Source organism: Argopecten irradians, chromosome 6 (assembly GCF_041381155.1).
Source record: "Argopecten irradians isolate NY chromosome 6, Ai_NY, whole genome shotgun sequence".
Classification (NCBI taxonomy): Eukaryota; Metazoa; Mollusca; class Bivalvia; order Pectinida; family Pectinidae; genus Argopecten; species Argopecten irradians.
This window is the reverse complement of record NC_091139.1, coordinates 32,761,062-32,777,525: the sequence shown is the minus strand read 5'-3', so window position 1 is coordinate 32,777,525 and position 16,464 is coordinate 32,761,062. Positions and strand designations below refer to the sequence as shown.

The following is a 16,464-nucleotide window of genomic DNA, read 5'->3' as shown; positions in this document are numbered from 1 at the left end:
CAATTTGGTGTGTATTTCACTACTTAATCCAACAGATGGGCTGGTCAACTGTATGTCATCAAGAACAATTTGGTGTATATTTCACTACTTAATCCAACAGAAGGGCTGGTCAACTGTATGTTATCAAGAACAATTTGGTGTATATTTCACTACTTAATCCAACAGAAGGGCTGGTCAACTGTATGTTATCAAGAACAATTTGATGTATATTTCACTACTTAATCCAACAGATTGGGCGGTCAACTGTATGTCATCAAGAACAATTTGGTGTATATTTTACTACTTAACCCAACAGATGGGCCGGTCAACTGTATGTCATCAAGAACAATTTGATGTATATTTCACTACTTAATCCTACAGATGGGCCGGTCAACTGTATGTCATCAAGAACAATTTGATGTATATTTCACTACTTAATCTAACAGATGGGCCGGTCAACTGTCTGTCATCAAAAACAATTTGGTGTATATTTCACTACTTAATACAACAGATGGGCTGGTCAACTGTATGTCATCAAGAACAATTTGGTGTATAGTTTACTACTTAATCTAACAGATGGGCTGGTCAACTGTATGTCATCAAGAACAATTTGGTGTATATTTCACTACTTAATCCAACAGATGGGCCGGTCAACTGTATGTCATCAAGAACAATTTGGTGTATATTTCACTACTTAATCTAACAGATGGGCTGGTCAACTGTATGTCATCAAGAACAATTTGATGTATATTTCACTACTTAATCCAACAGATGGGCTGGTCAACTGTATGCTATCAAGAACAATTTGGTGTATATTTCATTACTTAATTCAACAGATGGGCCGGTCAACTGTATGTCATCAAGAACAATTTGGTGTATATTTCACTACTTAATTCAACAGATGGGCCGGTCAAATGTATGCCATCAAGAACAATTTGGTGTATAATAGCATGCTAATTTGCACAAAAGCGACAGGAGCTAAAAGTTCATGATCTGGTCTTTTACAATAATACTACCTATTTTTGGGTATGGACAGAACATTTGGTTTCAGAACTCCACAAATGTTAGCTTATAACCGAACAAAACATATCAGAATACACGAGTAATGCATAAATCATAAACTTCAGTCCCCCTGTTTGTCCGCTGGCCTTATTAATCCAAAGGTTATACTATCATACATGTAATATATAGCTAATATAAAATCGGTCTGACCAATCAACTGGTAAGTTTTAATACCCCCAAACGTTCCGCTGGATGGTCAATCATCTGATCACAGACATATGTTTCTGGAGTGATGTGAAATAATGCCCAGTATATCTTAACAATAAAACTATTCTTCATTATCCATTTTCCAATTATATTAGTCTGGTATTTGTTTTAACGGTTGTATGTAATATGTGTCAGGTTTTGTATACTCCCATTATGAATTAGAGAAGAGGGGGATATGGTATGTTGTGTTGATGTCCGTTCCATTCCGTCGTGCCTCGTTCTACAATAATCCCGTCCCGTCTGAAGATATGGGGGAGACATTGAGGTAAAATGTATTTAAAGAAAACACTGGTAGCGTTATTGTAAAGTACGAGTATTCAGTCTTACTCGAATGCTAAGTAAAGTCTTGTGATAAAGAGATTTCAAAATATACCCTACTGCTTAGAACGTACTATATATATGAGCCTTCTAGCAAACATGTATTATTTTTTTTTAATCTTTTTAAGTAACCTGACCAAAGGTCACTTCGATTTTAATATAGACTGCGTGCGACTCTACGTATACATAGCTCTTCCCTCTCACCAATTCACACACAAAATTATTTTTAATGTGCAAATCAATATTCATTGGCATCCTTTCTTCTAATTTATTTTGTAACGTGCATTTCCATTGACCTTTGACATTTATGTTTTCATTCCATAGGCAAACATGACGTTGCTGTTTGTAACGTCGCTTCCGATTGGCTGATTCAACAGCGTACGTAATAAACACTTCCATAGAGTGACCTAGAGGAATTGATGTAAAAACGATCGATTTTTTTTTTACAATAGGGGTTTTTAAGGTAATATAAGAACAAAAGAATATGTCCAACACAAACTCAGTTTATTGTTGCTGTGTTCATATGCAGCGTAAATGAGTGTTAAATTCGCAGGCTGCAAATACTACATTCAATCATCTAACATTGCACTTAAAACTTGCCTTAACTAAACAGAAAGTCTTTTTAACGGGCAATGAACTCTGGTCAACACTGTCTAATTCCCAGCTGTGGGGAAAGACTCCACTCCTGAAATTACATCCGCAAAAGCGAGATAACTCCTTGTGGTGTGATATCCGACGCATCATAATCACCTAGCCTATCCATGATATATCGAGCAATAAACCTGACTCGTCACAAACATGTTACTATACAGAGGAGTAAACGTTCCTAATGAACACTCTGACAGAACACTGACGGATCGTAGGGATGAACCGTGATTACCAATCAAGTCTTAAATGGTGGGTGATGTGGAAAATTATAGCAAAAAAATATAAAAATAACACAAAGCCTTTAATGGATGTCGTACTCCTAGAAAAGTCATTTCAGAATCTATTGCTCACCACGCTTTACTTGAAAAATCTCAGCAAAATACACCGATACGACACCGACTGCAAGTGGTGGGATTTATAGAATCTTGCACCCTTTTGGGGTGAGACAGAAAGATCTCAGCCCCAGGGGTAAGCTTCGCTGAGTGTTTGACAGTTTAATAATTTTATCCCTAGGGTTGAGATCTCGTCTCAACCTAAAAAGGGTGAATGATTCTTGTTCTATTACTCCGTGCAGCAGTTTGTGTCTCTAATAAACGTGTCACTTATGCAAGCGAGGATGACGTGACCTCAATAAGTCGCCGTCTTTGTGGCGTAATTTCGTTGTTGTCGTGACGTTATGATACAATTACCGCGACGTCATGCTACTGTTGTCGTGAAGTCATGCCATCTTTGAGCACGTGCAAAGATCTCGTGTAGCTTGTCTTTACCCTAGGATCGAATAGAAAAGTCATACACTGGTGAACTTCCCTTTCAGGGTTAAGAGAAATGGGTAGAGAAGGATATATGTCTTTGCGAGTTTACATGTACATTGTAGTCATGCCGTAAGAAATTGAAAGGGGGTATTTTCTGGAACATATGTAGGTCTTGTGTCTTGAAAAATCCCGCGATGAATCCCTTGGCAAGTGACGAGGTTAGGCCTTTAATTCTAAAATTTCCTGGAAACGAGGAGAAACCTTACAGAAGTCCTCCTGTGTTTGGATGGGACGATAGCGGTCGCTCCTGAAAATGACCTAGATTATGTAATGGCTTGCATGAATTGCTGTTAAATTGTGTCTTGAATGATCTTGAATGAATTGCAACTCGTGCCTTCTTCCATCGTGGACTGACTGGTCTCGACAGATGACCAGAACAGGTGTTCCAGAATGCATATGGAAGATGTTAAAGACGTATCTTGCTGACCTAATTTGACCATGCTTGAGACGGTACAGGCCATTAGAGTTCTACCCAACAGAATCAGAGTAGCCGAGCCTTTCAGAAATAAGATAGATATGCACACGGTTTTTACACATAGGTTGCGAGCATAATGGTCCATGACCTGGATTGGTACAAGGTTACAGCCCAAGTAGTTTTCTGATAGGTATAGTAAGCGAGTGTATTCTGAATTTTATTTGTCTTGATAAAATTACATCTATCGACTACCTTCCATTCTCAATCACATTTTTTGGAAGTTATCAACTCTCTTAACTAGTTTCATGATGTTTTGATAAGTCTTTCAAAGAAGACAGAAATCAAAATTATGCTAGAATTACAGAATACCGATTCGTGTAGGTCATTTATGAATAGACGGGATAGCAAAGAGGCAAAAGTAGAGCCCTGGAGAATGCCAAAATCTGCAGAAAGAACTAGTTTATCTATAAGAGAAGGAGAAGTAAGGGGGCAAGGAAAGAACCTCGGGGAATGCCAAAACTTACAAAGAACAAGACTAGTGTTGTTGATATGGAATTTTGGCAGAGAATATAAAGAAAAGATTTAACTAGTGACATTCTTAGTTATTTTATGGAGCGTTGAAGAACCTTAACAAAGCACTTCTTGTATTATCATATCTGCTTCATGATCGAGGCCTGTATTCTTGAGATGTCGTGAGTAACGGTTATGGATTGTGATTTGAAGGAAGGGATCCATTCGAGATTCTGCATCCGTACCATTTAGATCCAAATATATTTTAATCTTATAATTTATCTTATATCTCTCGTGCGACATTCTGGTGGCTTTGATTGAACTCTCGTATCACTGGTACAGTTATGTGATCCATTCGAGATTCTGCATCCGTACCATTTAGATCCAAATATATTTTAATCTTATAATTCATCTTATATCTCTCGTGCGACATTCTGGTGGCTTTGATTGAACTCTCGTATCACTGGTACAGTTATGTGATCCATTCGAGATTCTGCATCCGTACCATTTAGATCCAAATATAGTTTAATCTTATAATTCATCTTATATCTCTCGTGCGACATTCTGGTGGCTTTGATTGAACTCTCGTATCACTGGTACAGTTATGTGATCCATTCGAGATTCTGCATCCGTACCATTTAGATCCAAATATAGTTTAATCTTATAATTCATCTTATATCTCTCGTGCGACATTCTGGTAGCTTTGATTAAACTCTCGTATCACTGGTACAGTTATGTAGGTCATCACGAACATAGCGTCATTTTAATGAAACCGGAACATGTCTTCATTACTACAATATTCCTGTACGTCATTTTCACGTTTGTGAACTGAGTGCCATCGTCTTTCCGCGATATGACGAATCAAATTTCAACAAGTGGTTTGTATACCCGTACTGTCCACTGCATAGTCAATCGTATTTTATCAGAGAAATTACCTTATTTCTGAAGATTGCCCGAAATATCCATGTTGCTATAAAGCAGGGGCGGTAATACTTATTTGATGTTAATTGCAAAAACAAAACAAAAATGGTTTATAGGTATTGCTAATTCTCAGGTCATTGAAACTTCTTGTATTTATCTTTTTCGATTTGGTCTGTTTCAATAATATATATAACTGTACATGTGTAACCCTTATATACAATAATAAGACTTATATGATCTAAATAAAAAGATAGCAGTGTTACATCCTCAAGTTTCTGAAAAATAATTTTCCACTCTCTTATTGTGTCTTTGCATATTATAGAGTATTTGTCCCAGCTGGTAGATTTCAGTTATAAAGTCAGTATGTCATCAGCAAATCTTGCATTATTTTCTCCAAAAATTATGGTGTTATGCTCTACACATGAGGTCACAATCAATACTTACCCACAAGGGCAGATAACTGTGTAATATGGAAATATTAAATACTGTAAGTTTAATTAACCAATATCTCTATCCTTTTTTCAAATTGTGCCATCAGTCTTGGTTAGGTGCTATACACATAAATATGTTTTGATAAAATGATAAGCAAAGACAGTTTTCATATACACAAATGGATGATTTATAAAACATGTATTCTTTAATAAAACATATGATATCTATGACGATAGACACATTAGATTTCATTAATGACTCAACACAAGAATTCTCCAAGACCTTCCTTCCTTGCTTTTTTACCAGAAATAACATACATACAAGCACATTCAAACTACTGTGTTATAGAGCAACAAAACAAACAACTGAAAACTTACAGCTCTACATAAACCAAGACTGACCAGTGGTCAGGCTACCCTTTACCTGCAATAGACCTGTTACATTGTTCTCATTTGTAGTCTATACCTAATTTTGTGTACCTATCTGCACAATCTATTGAAGACAGTGATGGCTTTTCATGATCATTATCAATCAAATCACCTCAATGTACAGTATAATTGTCAACCATTGGACGACCAATAACTCTGATACCATTATTTAGGATAGAAGTGTATACAGTAATTAGAACTTAAGCGCATCTGAATGTTTCATTTTCTTTTACTTTAACACTAAATCTGGTCACCTTTAAACCACTCTACAAAATACATTACAATTTTTATATTGTACGAATATGTTTCCTAGTTCAGGTTTAAGAAGGAATTTATACTTTCATTCTTTACACAATTATAAAGCAAGTTGGAATAAAATAGAAATAAGGAGTGCTGAGATTTTAGTCTTCATACACAATCTTGTTAAAGAAGTGATCAGGTTACCGTGGCAACAAAACAAAGTGTAAACATGTACACATCTACGTAAGTGTGGCCTTAGGTACATGTAATGTTCTTCAGCTAACAAGTTTGGAGTAGCCATGACAACAGACTGAAGGACGGACAAAGACCTTAACCTACTAACCCAAGTTTCCTTTGACTAATTGATATGACGATCACATTGAAGTTAGCTATTGATCAGACATCTATCTCACAAAGAAAGTGACGTATTTTGGTCAAAATAATCTCAACCTAATCTGAATTTTGAGCAAATTATGAGGACAAAGACATTAGTGACATTTACAAAAGGTATACTTCTCAAATGGCTTCATTAAACCACACAAAAATAAACATAATGGTTATACGAAAAGGTCACATATGACGTACATAAAGTAAACTGCTCATTTTATGTTTTACTTACCAAAGGTACATACGTAATGTATATATAACACTCCAAATGTATATGCACACCATTTGAATAGATACCTATTAAAGCACAAAAATAATGTATCTCTAACAATAACAGTTATTATGGGACCTTACGAGGTACTGTTTGCTTCCTGCTGCCATTGCTTCTTCAAATTGAGATTTGTCTAATAGTGTTTGAATGATGCAGTTTAGTGATAGTGATACATGTATTTATATGTTAATAATTATTTTTTATTTGTTTTCATACTAAATCCAACTCTCTGATTGGCAGAACTTTTTTCTTCATATACTATGAAGAAACAAGAGATCACAGAGGGATCTTGGCGCCCACCATAGAATGATCTATGACTGACAATGGAAAGAAGGATCTTTTCCCTGCTTTTCAAACTTTTTCAAATATACAACATATGATATTTAAGACAAATCGCTTTATTGTTCTCTGAGAATCAGCGGTGAAATCCAAGATGGCGACAGGTTGGCCATCTTGTTGACCAATCAGTCCCAAAGGTACTATGCACAACTAAAGCCCAAGGGGAAACTATGCATGAAATATGAGAGATATCCCTTCAGTAATTGCAGACAAATAGCGATAACTATCCAAATACAAGATGGCTGCCTGGCGGCCATCTTGTTGACCGATCAGTCTAAAAATGCAATATGCACAACTAGGGTCATAGGGGAACATACATATGACATTTGAGAAACAACCCTTCAGTACTTTCTGAGAAATAGCGGTAACAAACTTTAACTATCAAAATCCAAGATGGACGCCAGTCGGCCATCTTATTCACTGATCGATCCAAAAATGCAATATGCACAACTAGGGTCCTAGGGGAATCTACATATGCCATTTGAGAAACATCCTTTCAGTACTTTCTGAGAAATAGCGGTAACACACCTTAACTATCAAAATCCAAGATGGCCACCGGTCGGCTATCCTGTTGACCGATCTTTCTCAAAATATAATATGCACAACTTGGGTCCTAGGGGAACCTACATATGAAATTTGATAAAGATCCCTTCAGCACTTTCTGAGATATAGCGGTAACAAACTTTAACTTTCAAAATCCAAGATGGCCACCAGTCGCCCATCTTGTTGAGCGATCGGTCCAAAAATGCAATATGCACAACAAGGGTCCTAGGGGAACCTACATACGAAATTTGAGAAAGATTGCTTCAGTACTTTCTGAGAAATAGCGGTAACAAACTTTAACAATCAAAATCCAAGATGGCCGCCGGTCGCCCATCTTGTTGAGCGATCGGTCCCAAAATGCAATATGCACTACCAGGGTCCTAGGGGAACCTACATATGAAATTTGAGAAAGATCCCTTCTGTACTTTCTGAGAAATAGCGGTAACAAACTTTAACTATCAAAATCCAAGATGGCCGCCGGACGGCCATCTTGTTGAGCGATCGGTACCAAAATCCAATATGCACAACTAGGCTCCTAGGGGAACCTATATATGAAATTTGAGAAAGATCCCTTCAGTACTTTCTGAGAAATAGCGGTAACAAACTTTAACAATCAAAATCCAAGATGGCCGCTCGTCGGCCATCTTGTTGAGCGATCGGTCCCAAAATGCAATATGCACAACTAGGGTCCTAGGGAAACCTACATATAAAATTTGAGAATGATCCATTCAGTACTTTCTGAAAAACAGCAGTAACAAGAATTGTTAACAGACGGACGGACGGACGGAAGGACGGACGGACCACGGACGAAAGGCGATTTGAATAGCCCACCATTTGATGATGGTGGGCTAAAAATCCAAGACTGGCGTGAAAATCTGGTGGCCTTAAAAACATGATCATTTTTTGTAATTTTGATATAATTTATACACCTTTTAACATTTTCAATAAACCCCACCAAATATGATTTATTTAAAATTTACATCACTTAAATACAGTTACTTCAACTGATCTGTTGGCTATGTACTGTCGTAAATTCAAAGTAAATATTACAGTTAGACAACAACTCAAGGACATACTGTACATTATACATATTTAACAAAGTATAAGAAAAATAAAGGTCAAGAGCAGGCGACCAGTTACTTGATGGTGTGAAATATAATGAAACTATGGGAATAATGATCATAATGAAATGTTATGTCTGCATCAATGGTTGCTGAATAAATTATTACAATGCGTAAGTTTAAATGTAGTTCATTCAGACCTATCAGCTGGGTTTTACTTTTTGTCTGATTGAGAGACCGAGTGATACAAAGGGAAATAATTATAGATTATTTGAATGTGTAATCTGTATCTGATCCATCAGAATTACTTTCTTTTATATATCACTCCGTCTGATGGAGTGAAACCAATGGAAATAACTATGATAAATTAGAATGGGTATAGAACAATAAGGCAAGCTCCATAAATGTATACATCTAAAAGTAATAGCATGTTTATATTATTTGAAACACCATGACTGCTAACTTATGTTTCAAGTATTTTAAAAGAAGATATCCTTTTTTCAATTTTTCAAAGGACAATTGACATTACATAAACAAGTAGACATATATACATGTATATATATACATGAACATAGAAATACTACAGTATTTTATCAAATTAAATTTCGCACATAAAACACACACACAATCATAGTTAATAAGATCAACAGCGCCACTTAAAGGGTTGAAGTCATCATGATTCAATACATTTTTGTACTGACACTTTATTTTACAACTCCAAATCACTTTTACAAGTAAGAAATTTTATCAAAATGCATAAAATCATGTCAAAAGGATTTTATAAACAATATCTTACCAAGCAATTACATGTACCGGTATTTAATTTGAGGCTATAGACAGTTAATCTAATTACCCCACTGATATTAAGATATTTCCGCTTTTAAATGCAACACATTCAAATCCACAAAATAAATTGAAAATAATAATTTAAATAAACCTAATAGATTTCATTAATGCTGCTGTTAGTTTCTTTGTCAAGGGAAGATGGATTCAAATAACCAAAACATATAAAAGATTTAATATCAGGTGTATGGGTGAAATTGCCCGATTTTTGAAACACAACATAAAAGTATGTATATGGGCAAAGAGGATTTCGAAAATACTGAATTCATTCATAGAAATGAATTTTTTCAACCCAGCTGTTGAAAGTAAAAAACAACATGAAATGAGATTGTATTTAACAGCTGACCCAGCCTGTTATACTGTTTGACAGAATGTTTCAATGACACTGGAGAATATAGACGTTGAATCATTGCAGCTGTCCTCTGAAGATGATAAAATACACACAACAATGAGGCTACACCAGGAATGAATGAGTAGGTTTTTTCCCTGGCCATGCCTCTTTCGCGTATTTCTTCTTTTTTGGTTCTTTGCTGCCTTCCTCGATAGGAAACACTACAGCTGGCATTGGGTTGACAGGGGCAACCGGTTCGGCCTCAGCCAAATCTGGTGCCAAATTTGGCATAGGAAGTCCAAGCTTCTGAGCTATACTGAGAGTACCACCAGCACCCACTCCCGGCACATTGCCCATATCGGCGTATAAACTGGGTGTGGCATAAGAAAAACTCTGTAGTCTTTTTGTAATATTGTCTGTCATAGAACCAGGATTCAAACCTCCATCCAGTCGTGCCCGCTACACACAGGGTAAAGAATAAAAAAAACTTTAGTGAAAATGCCATAAATGAATGAAGAAATCTCCTTTATCTTAGAATAAAAAGAAATATATTGTTCAATAAAACAAACATATCTCAACAAAATTTAAGTCTGTAACATGATCATTCAGCTTCAGGATCAGTTTCGGAATGCTTTCACAAATATTATAAGTATCAAAATTCTGAAGATGTAACAAATTACAAAACACAAACACTAATATGGATTCAGAATTTTATCACAATATCTAAACATCACAGTTTTTAAAATACAGTTTCCAATTTTCAATGTATATCAAATTACACGAAGTGTATTGACTCTAATTACAGATGATTTCTGACACATTTTAGTATGTTGCACAAGATGACATCGATAATGAGTTCATTTTCCAGCATATACATGTATTGACATAAACTACAAACCTTTTTGGGTATTACTGTTGTCTGTACAAGATTCCTAAAACGTCCAACTGATGGATCAATGTCCTCTGTAAAAGAAAATAGATTTGAGTTAGAGTATTAAGAGACTTTAGAAATAAAGTCTAAACCCTCCACAAATTTAGCATTCATATAGGTATATATCTCTAGAATAATCCATCTAATTCTTTGAAAGTTATAATATGATTATGATAAAATAACATAAACAGTATCTATATATATACATATGTTACACATTATATATAAAAATCTTGCAGAACAGATAGACATTTACTGTATAACACTTTGAATTAGTCGGGTCCATATCTCCCTGTTTCCTCAATAGGACAAATTCATATTGGTTAAATTTCACAAAACACTGAATCACTGTTAACGATTCATTTTAAGGTATGTATGGTACGTATTGCCAATGAGTATTATATACACACTGTCTCACCTACACGTATTTCACTCGACACAATTTACTGTAATTATTATCTCTTTTACATCAGTGATTTTACAATCATATTGCTGGTGTTTAGAACACACAGATTTCAGTGAAAATACAAATACAGTATTGTAAATACACCCTACCCCTGCTAAATATAATCACTATACAGTTAATTATGAGTTTTGTCAAATATGCCATATGCATGCATCTTGTATTCTTTTTTGTCCATCTTTGGAGAATTTGAGAATCAGAAGAAAACCTAATACTGTACCTGGATTTATGACTTCATCCTCTTCCTCAAAATTAACATGCATGCTTTTGTGTTTCCTTTTCAGAGGATTTGCTCCTTTACTTTCATTGATTTCTACCATGGCTGTTACTCGCCTATTATGCGCGGTGTTAAATTCTGTTAAATTCTGTAAAAGGCCGAAAAAAATCTCTGACAATTATCCAACTGATAAAATTATCAAATCTCAAATATCCAACTGATAAAATTCATTCTTTCAATTCTTGTTCAGACTTTTAAGAGTTTTAATGCAATCATATGAACAATCGCAGATATTATAAATAGCAAAAGAATTTACCCAGTTAATAACATACAGACAAAATATTTATGTTATTTAATATATCTCAGATGCATATTTCAAGCACTACAGCTTTACTGCTTTACTATTTTCATGACTATTATCATTGACTAGATATCCATATATCTGATTCTTTATTGCTTTGATCTATTTCATCTTATGTATATCTAATGATATAATGATCTTCATAGAAATTACTTAACATATGTTTCATACACTTTTGAAAAAACTTTACAAGACCATTTTTATGTAAACTTGATTGAATAAAAAGATAACATACATCTAATTCTGTTTCTGACTCTGGCAATCCCATGAGTCCTCCCTCCAACTCATCTGCCCTTTTGTCCTTCTCGTCCCCGATGTTTGAGGTGATCTGTGGACGTTCTCTGATGATATACAGACGTGTCGAGGCTCCAAAGTGTAACTCACTATCTAATGGAACCTGCTGGGGTTTTCTCGACTCCAAACGAATGTGGCCGATGAATGTCCCATGAGCTTAAGAAATGATCAAAATTTTATTTCAGATTTGTTTTTTAAGGTTAAATTTGACATCAATTTGAAAATAAAAGAAAACAAGACTTAGACTTAATGTGATTCAACTTATGTCAAGATATACAAGTTAATAGCTTACTTACAGACAGATCACTTTAAAAATGTGTTATAACAGTTTTTCCAAAACCTTGCATGAGTCAAATGCTTATCTTGACAAAATGCAAGTTAATACTACTTCAAGAGTGTAGTTGCTATCATCTACTTAGCAAGTAGAGTGTAATTGCTATCACACAATTAATTTAGACAATAATCAATACTAGAATATTTTACATCATATGGCAGGAAACTTTATAATATTGATTAAACATTTAATAACAAGTACTTACTACTGCCCAAGTCTATAATGAATGGTCGTGCCAAATGTTTGTGCCAGATCAGCGCTGCATGAACTCGTGAACAAGACTGATGGTCAATGCAGAAATCACACATCAGTTTATTTCTTCCAAAAAAGTAACATTTCTTTTCATCTATCATCAGTTTCTGAAAGAGGATGTGAAATACAGTTTATTTAACATTGTTTAATTTATAAATCAATTGTCAATATGACAGTTTTGAGATACAGTATTATGACATCGTTTGTGAAAATAAATCCTACTTTCTAGTGATTGTGATGTCGTTAAGTCCACATTAAACTGATATCACAAAAACTAGAAAGTGACGACAAATTGTACTGAAATACAATCATTTTAACTATATGACAATCCTGTGTTTTACAATTTTGGTATTTATTTTTTTTTCAAAATTGTAAAATGATATAAAATAATGATAAAGTGTTATATTGAAATAAAGACTTAAAAATTCAATAACTAACAATTTGAAGTAAAGACATGTATATACAAATATGTATATTGTTTGGCTATGGATAACATATTGTTCAATCTTTGAAACAACAGCTGATACATATAGCCATTCCTGCCAAATTATTGATAATATCTGGCTGGGAGACTTTTGATGTAGCACTCGTGTTAAAGTTGTGTTTTATAATACATTGTATACAACAGTACACAAAACACAACCTCTGTTCAAGTGCTAATAAACTATTTAATAGAATAACAATAAAATAAACATCACTGACAAATACAATGCTATAATAAAATCTAAGGACGAATTCTTATATGAAAATATGTTCGTAAAATAAATGTGATTATTTTTTGTGAAAAATTTTAACATTATATATAGTACATGTACATTGGTTGAATTTGGTTCTACTGTAATAGTTACTGTAATCTCGGTTTGATTGGTCAGTTACATAGTCATTATGTGATACTTCTTTTAAAAACAAAACAAAAGTTTGAATCTGTCACCATCTGCACATTTGTTAAATGATCCACCAATATTATACTTCCTGTACATGTTTTGTCACTGATTATTGACATAGTCCAGTCCTGTTAAACACTTCTACCGCCGTTCTCCAAGCCTTTACAACTACTCACAATCTAAGCTGGGGTAACACCGCCCCCCTCCCTCCCCCCTTCTAAGCGTACTCTTTATTCTTTAAACAGGCAACTTGAAAGAATGTAACTGGATGTAACAACTAACAAACACCTCGACAATGATAAGCATATAGTCAGTCCCTTTCGTTTTTTAGTATATATATAGAAATGGAAAAATGATTGAATTCATGAAAGTCATCGTACATGTAGTGGAGTTGGACTAAGTTGTAATCTGTATTCAATTGTTCTAGGTCCATAATGATAACTGCATGGTGAAGCTAGACCAAGTAGTTCATTTGGTGGAGCATCTTGATATATATCTAATTAATGTCCTGAGGTCCTAACCAGGTTCAAATAATATTTTCCTTTCCTGCATCCTCAATATTCCAGGAGTTACTATAACTGACTTAATATCAACCCCTCGATTATCTCATGGTAAAACTTGAGGTAAAAGAACAGGTAATTTAGTCCTTTGATGTACATCAAAAGAGCTGTATAACAGTACATTTTGGTTGACTGTGGTTGGCTTTGAAGTTAGATGTAGCTTTCTCTGAAGTCTTCAAAGAAATTTTTTTTCGAAAGCTGGTGATTGATTCAAAAATTTTCTCCTGGTAGCCTTCAGTTTTATATTAGCATGCAGTGATAAATCTACGTGTGCATCCCGAGTCCTGGACTCACAGAATTTTAAAAGGACCCATGAAATTTCTGGGAATGGGTATCTATAACACTGCGGGACCCGTTGTTTTCACAAAAACCATTGAAAAGGACCCACGAAAAATAATCGTAGATTGAACACTGAGCATGAGATAGTCCAGGGGTGATATTACGTCGGTCATAGTAACTAACTGCTGGAGTGTTGAGGATGCTCTCCTCTTAATATAATACATTGCAAAGCGGATTATACATGTATATACAGTACTGTATACAGTACAAACCTGGATCATTTTGCCATCTTTCGTCACGTCTAAATGAAGACCTGTGGGCGGTTTACTAGCCCTGAAAAAAAAATAATGATAAAACATTGCACAAATATAGTCGGCAATAATCAGGGCATCCATTAAGCCCAGATCTCAAGGTTTATTTTGATGCATTTAATTATATTATTGAGCTCAGAATATAAATGTGGATTTTCCTTAACCTGAACAGAGACAAGTTTAGGATGCCTTAGTATGGACTGATGATTGGAAACGTTTGAATGATGTTTGGAACAAATGATCGCCATAGAAAAATGTCCCATTCGGTTAAATATATCAATGTTACCAATGAAGTATTGCTACCAACACACATTGTTTCTCGTTCTGATTAAAGTATGCGTGATACAGAACAAACGATACTGTTACTGTCCAAAAGAGATCACTGATACGATCGTGGCAGCCACGAGTTGGTTTGTTTAAACTTTAAAGTTGAGCAGTTAGTCTTTATTTATGCCCAGTTAATAACTCATTGATATAATCAAACAACGCAATTATTAAAATTATGAATGCATTTTCAAAATAGAGAGGATATTTGCTACAAACCATGAAGGGACCTCGAAGTTGTTAATCAGTGGCCCACTGGAAGCCATCTTGGAAATGCAGTGCCCTCTGTCTACAAGCGAAGGGGCATAACTCGTGTAGCGTTTTTTTCATAATATTCGACCGGTTCGACCGTAAAGCCTGACGGACCTGCAGTTTTTAATACAGGCTCACGAGGGCTTTATTTTGTCAAGGCTCGTATGAAAACAATATTCAGTCAGAATTTTGCATTAGGCTTTTCTGATTTTTGAGGAAGACTTCACCTTCCTGAAAATTAATACATCTATTCTAACTGTGTTCAAGGCAATTATAAAAAAAAAAAAAAAAAACAAGAATAAAAAAAAAACTGAAAAAAAAAACTGAAAAAAATATTCTCCCTTTTAAAAAAACACTCGTTAGCCAGCATCATATTAAATTTTTGGATGTTGAATGTCCAGTCAACTTCACACAACCTGTATTATTACTTTTTTTTCCTTTTTGCCTATTTATAGGGAAAAAATAGCCTAAGACAGGTTTAGTGGACTATAAGAGCTTGTGCATGCTTTTGTTCCTTCCGACTCTCCTTCTTCAATATGGTATTTTCTTCCTTTCAAGACCGTACGCATTACGGCATAATATATAGCATTCCCGAGACAGACATCTTTAATACTCCAAGAGTTGCTATCACTATCATTACATTTTATATCCACCCCTTGAGTACTTAGCAAAACTGAAGGCGGTTCAGAAGGGAGACAAAATACCTGATCAATCGCTCCCAACTTCAAAACCATTCATGTATGTAGGTCAATCAAAGTGTACCGTTATTCAATTCTTTTGATGTACATCAAAAGGGCACACAGAACATTCTGGTTTGCTTTTGCTATGACATAGGCCAGACTATGTGGGTATCACGACAGTGATAATAACCCCTGGAGTATAGAGGAATCGATAGCAAACTATATACTAAACCGACACCAACTCAACATAATTCTGGAACCTGACAAATGCCCTGCCTTCCGTTACTTTTTAGGAGAGCGTTAACATGCATGACAATTAGTACTATTTGTTCTCAATAAATAAAATACAAGAGCAGACGAATTAGTAGTTTTCTTCAATAACAAAAGTTACTTAGTAGACTTATAACGCCATTGCTACCATTGGCAATTTTGAGCTTCTATTTTTCCTTCAAGACAAAAATTTAAAAATAATTAATTTCGTACATCCGTAGCACTACAAATGATGTATGTCCTGTATGGAATGAAGTTCTGATTTGGGATGCACAAAAAGCAAAACAAATTATTTTTATTTTATT

At 34.9% G+C, this 16,464-nt stretch overlaps 1 protein-coding gene across 1 annotated transcript; it reads right to left on the bottom strand.

The window, feature by feature from the left end:
• Positions 1-5,467: 5,467 nt before the first annotated feature.
• Positions 5,468-16,141, bottom strand: LOC138325669 (nuclear inhibitor of protein phosphatase 1-like). The gene is made up of 7 exons (XM_069271483.1): positions 15,177-16,141; positions 14,595-14,655; positions 12,553-12,706; positions 11,955-12,169; positions 11,362-11,506; positions 10,646-10,710; positions 5,468-10,206 (listed from the first exon to the last, which is right to left on the bottom strand). The coding sequence occupies exons 1-7, from the start codon at positions 15,221-15,223 to the stop codon at positions 9,871-9,873; spliced, it is 1,023 nt and encodes a 340-aa protein (XP_069127584.1). The 5' UTR covers positions 15,224-16,141; the 3' UTR covers positions 5,468-9,870.
• Positions 16,142-16,464: the final 323 nt, after the last annotated feature.

What these genes read in the sequence shown, in the direction of transcription:
- LOC138325669 (XM_069271483.1), bottom strand. Translation starts at nt 15,223, where the DNA reads ATGGCTTCCAGTGGGCCACTGATTAACAACTTCGAGGTCCCTTCATG. An exon ending in AAGATGGCAAAATGATCCAG is followed by an intron (nt 12,707 to 14,594) that starts GTTTGTACTGTA and finishes ATCCTCTTTCAG; the next exon opens with AAACTGATGATAGATGAAAA. An exon ending in GGATGAAGTCATAAATCCAG is followed by an intron (nt 10,711 to 11,361) that starts GTACAGTATTAG and finishes TTTCTTTTACAG; the next exon opens with AGGACATTGATCCATCAGTT.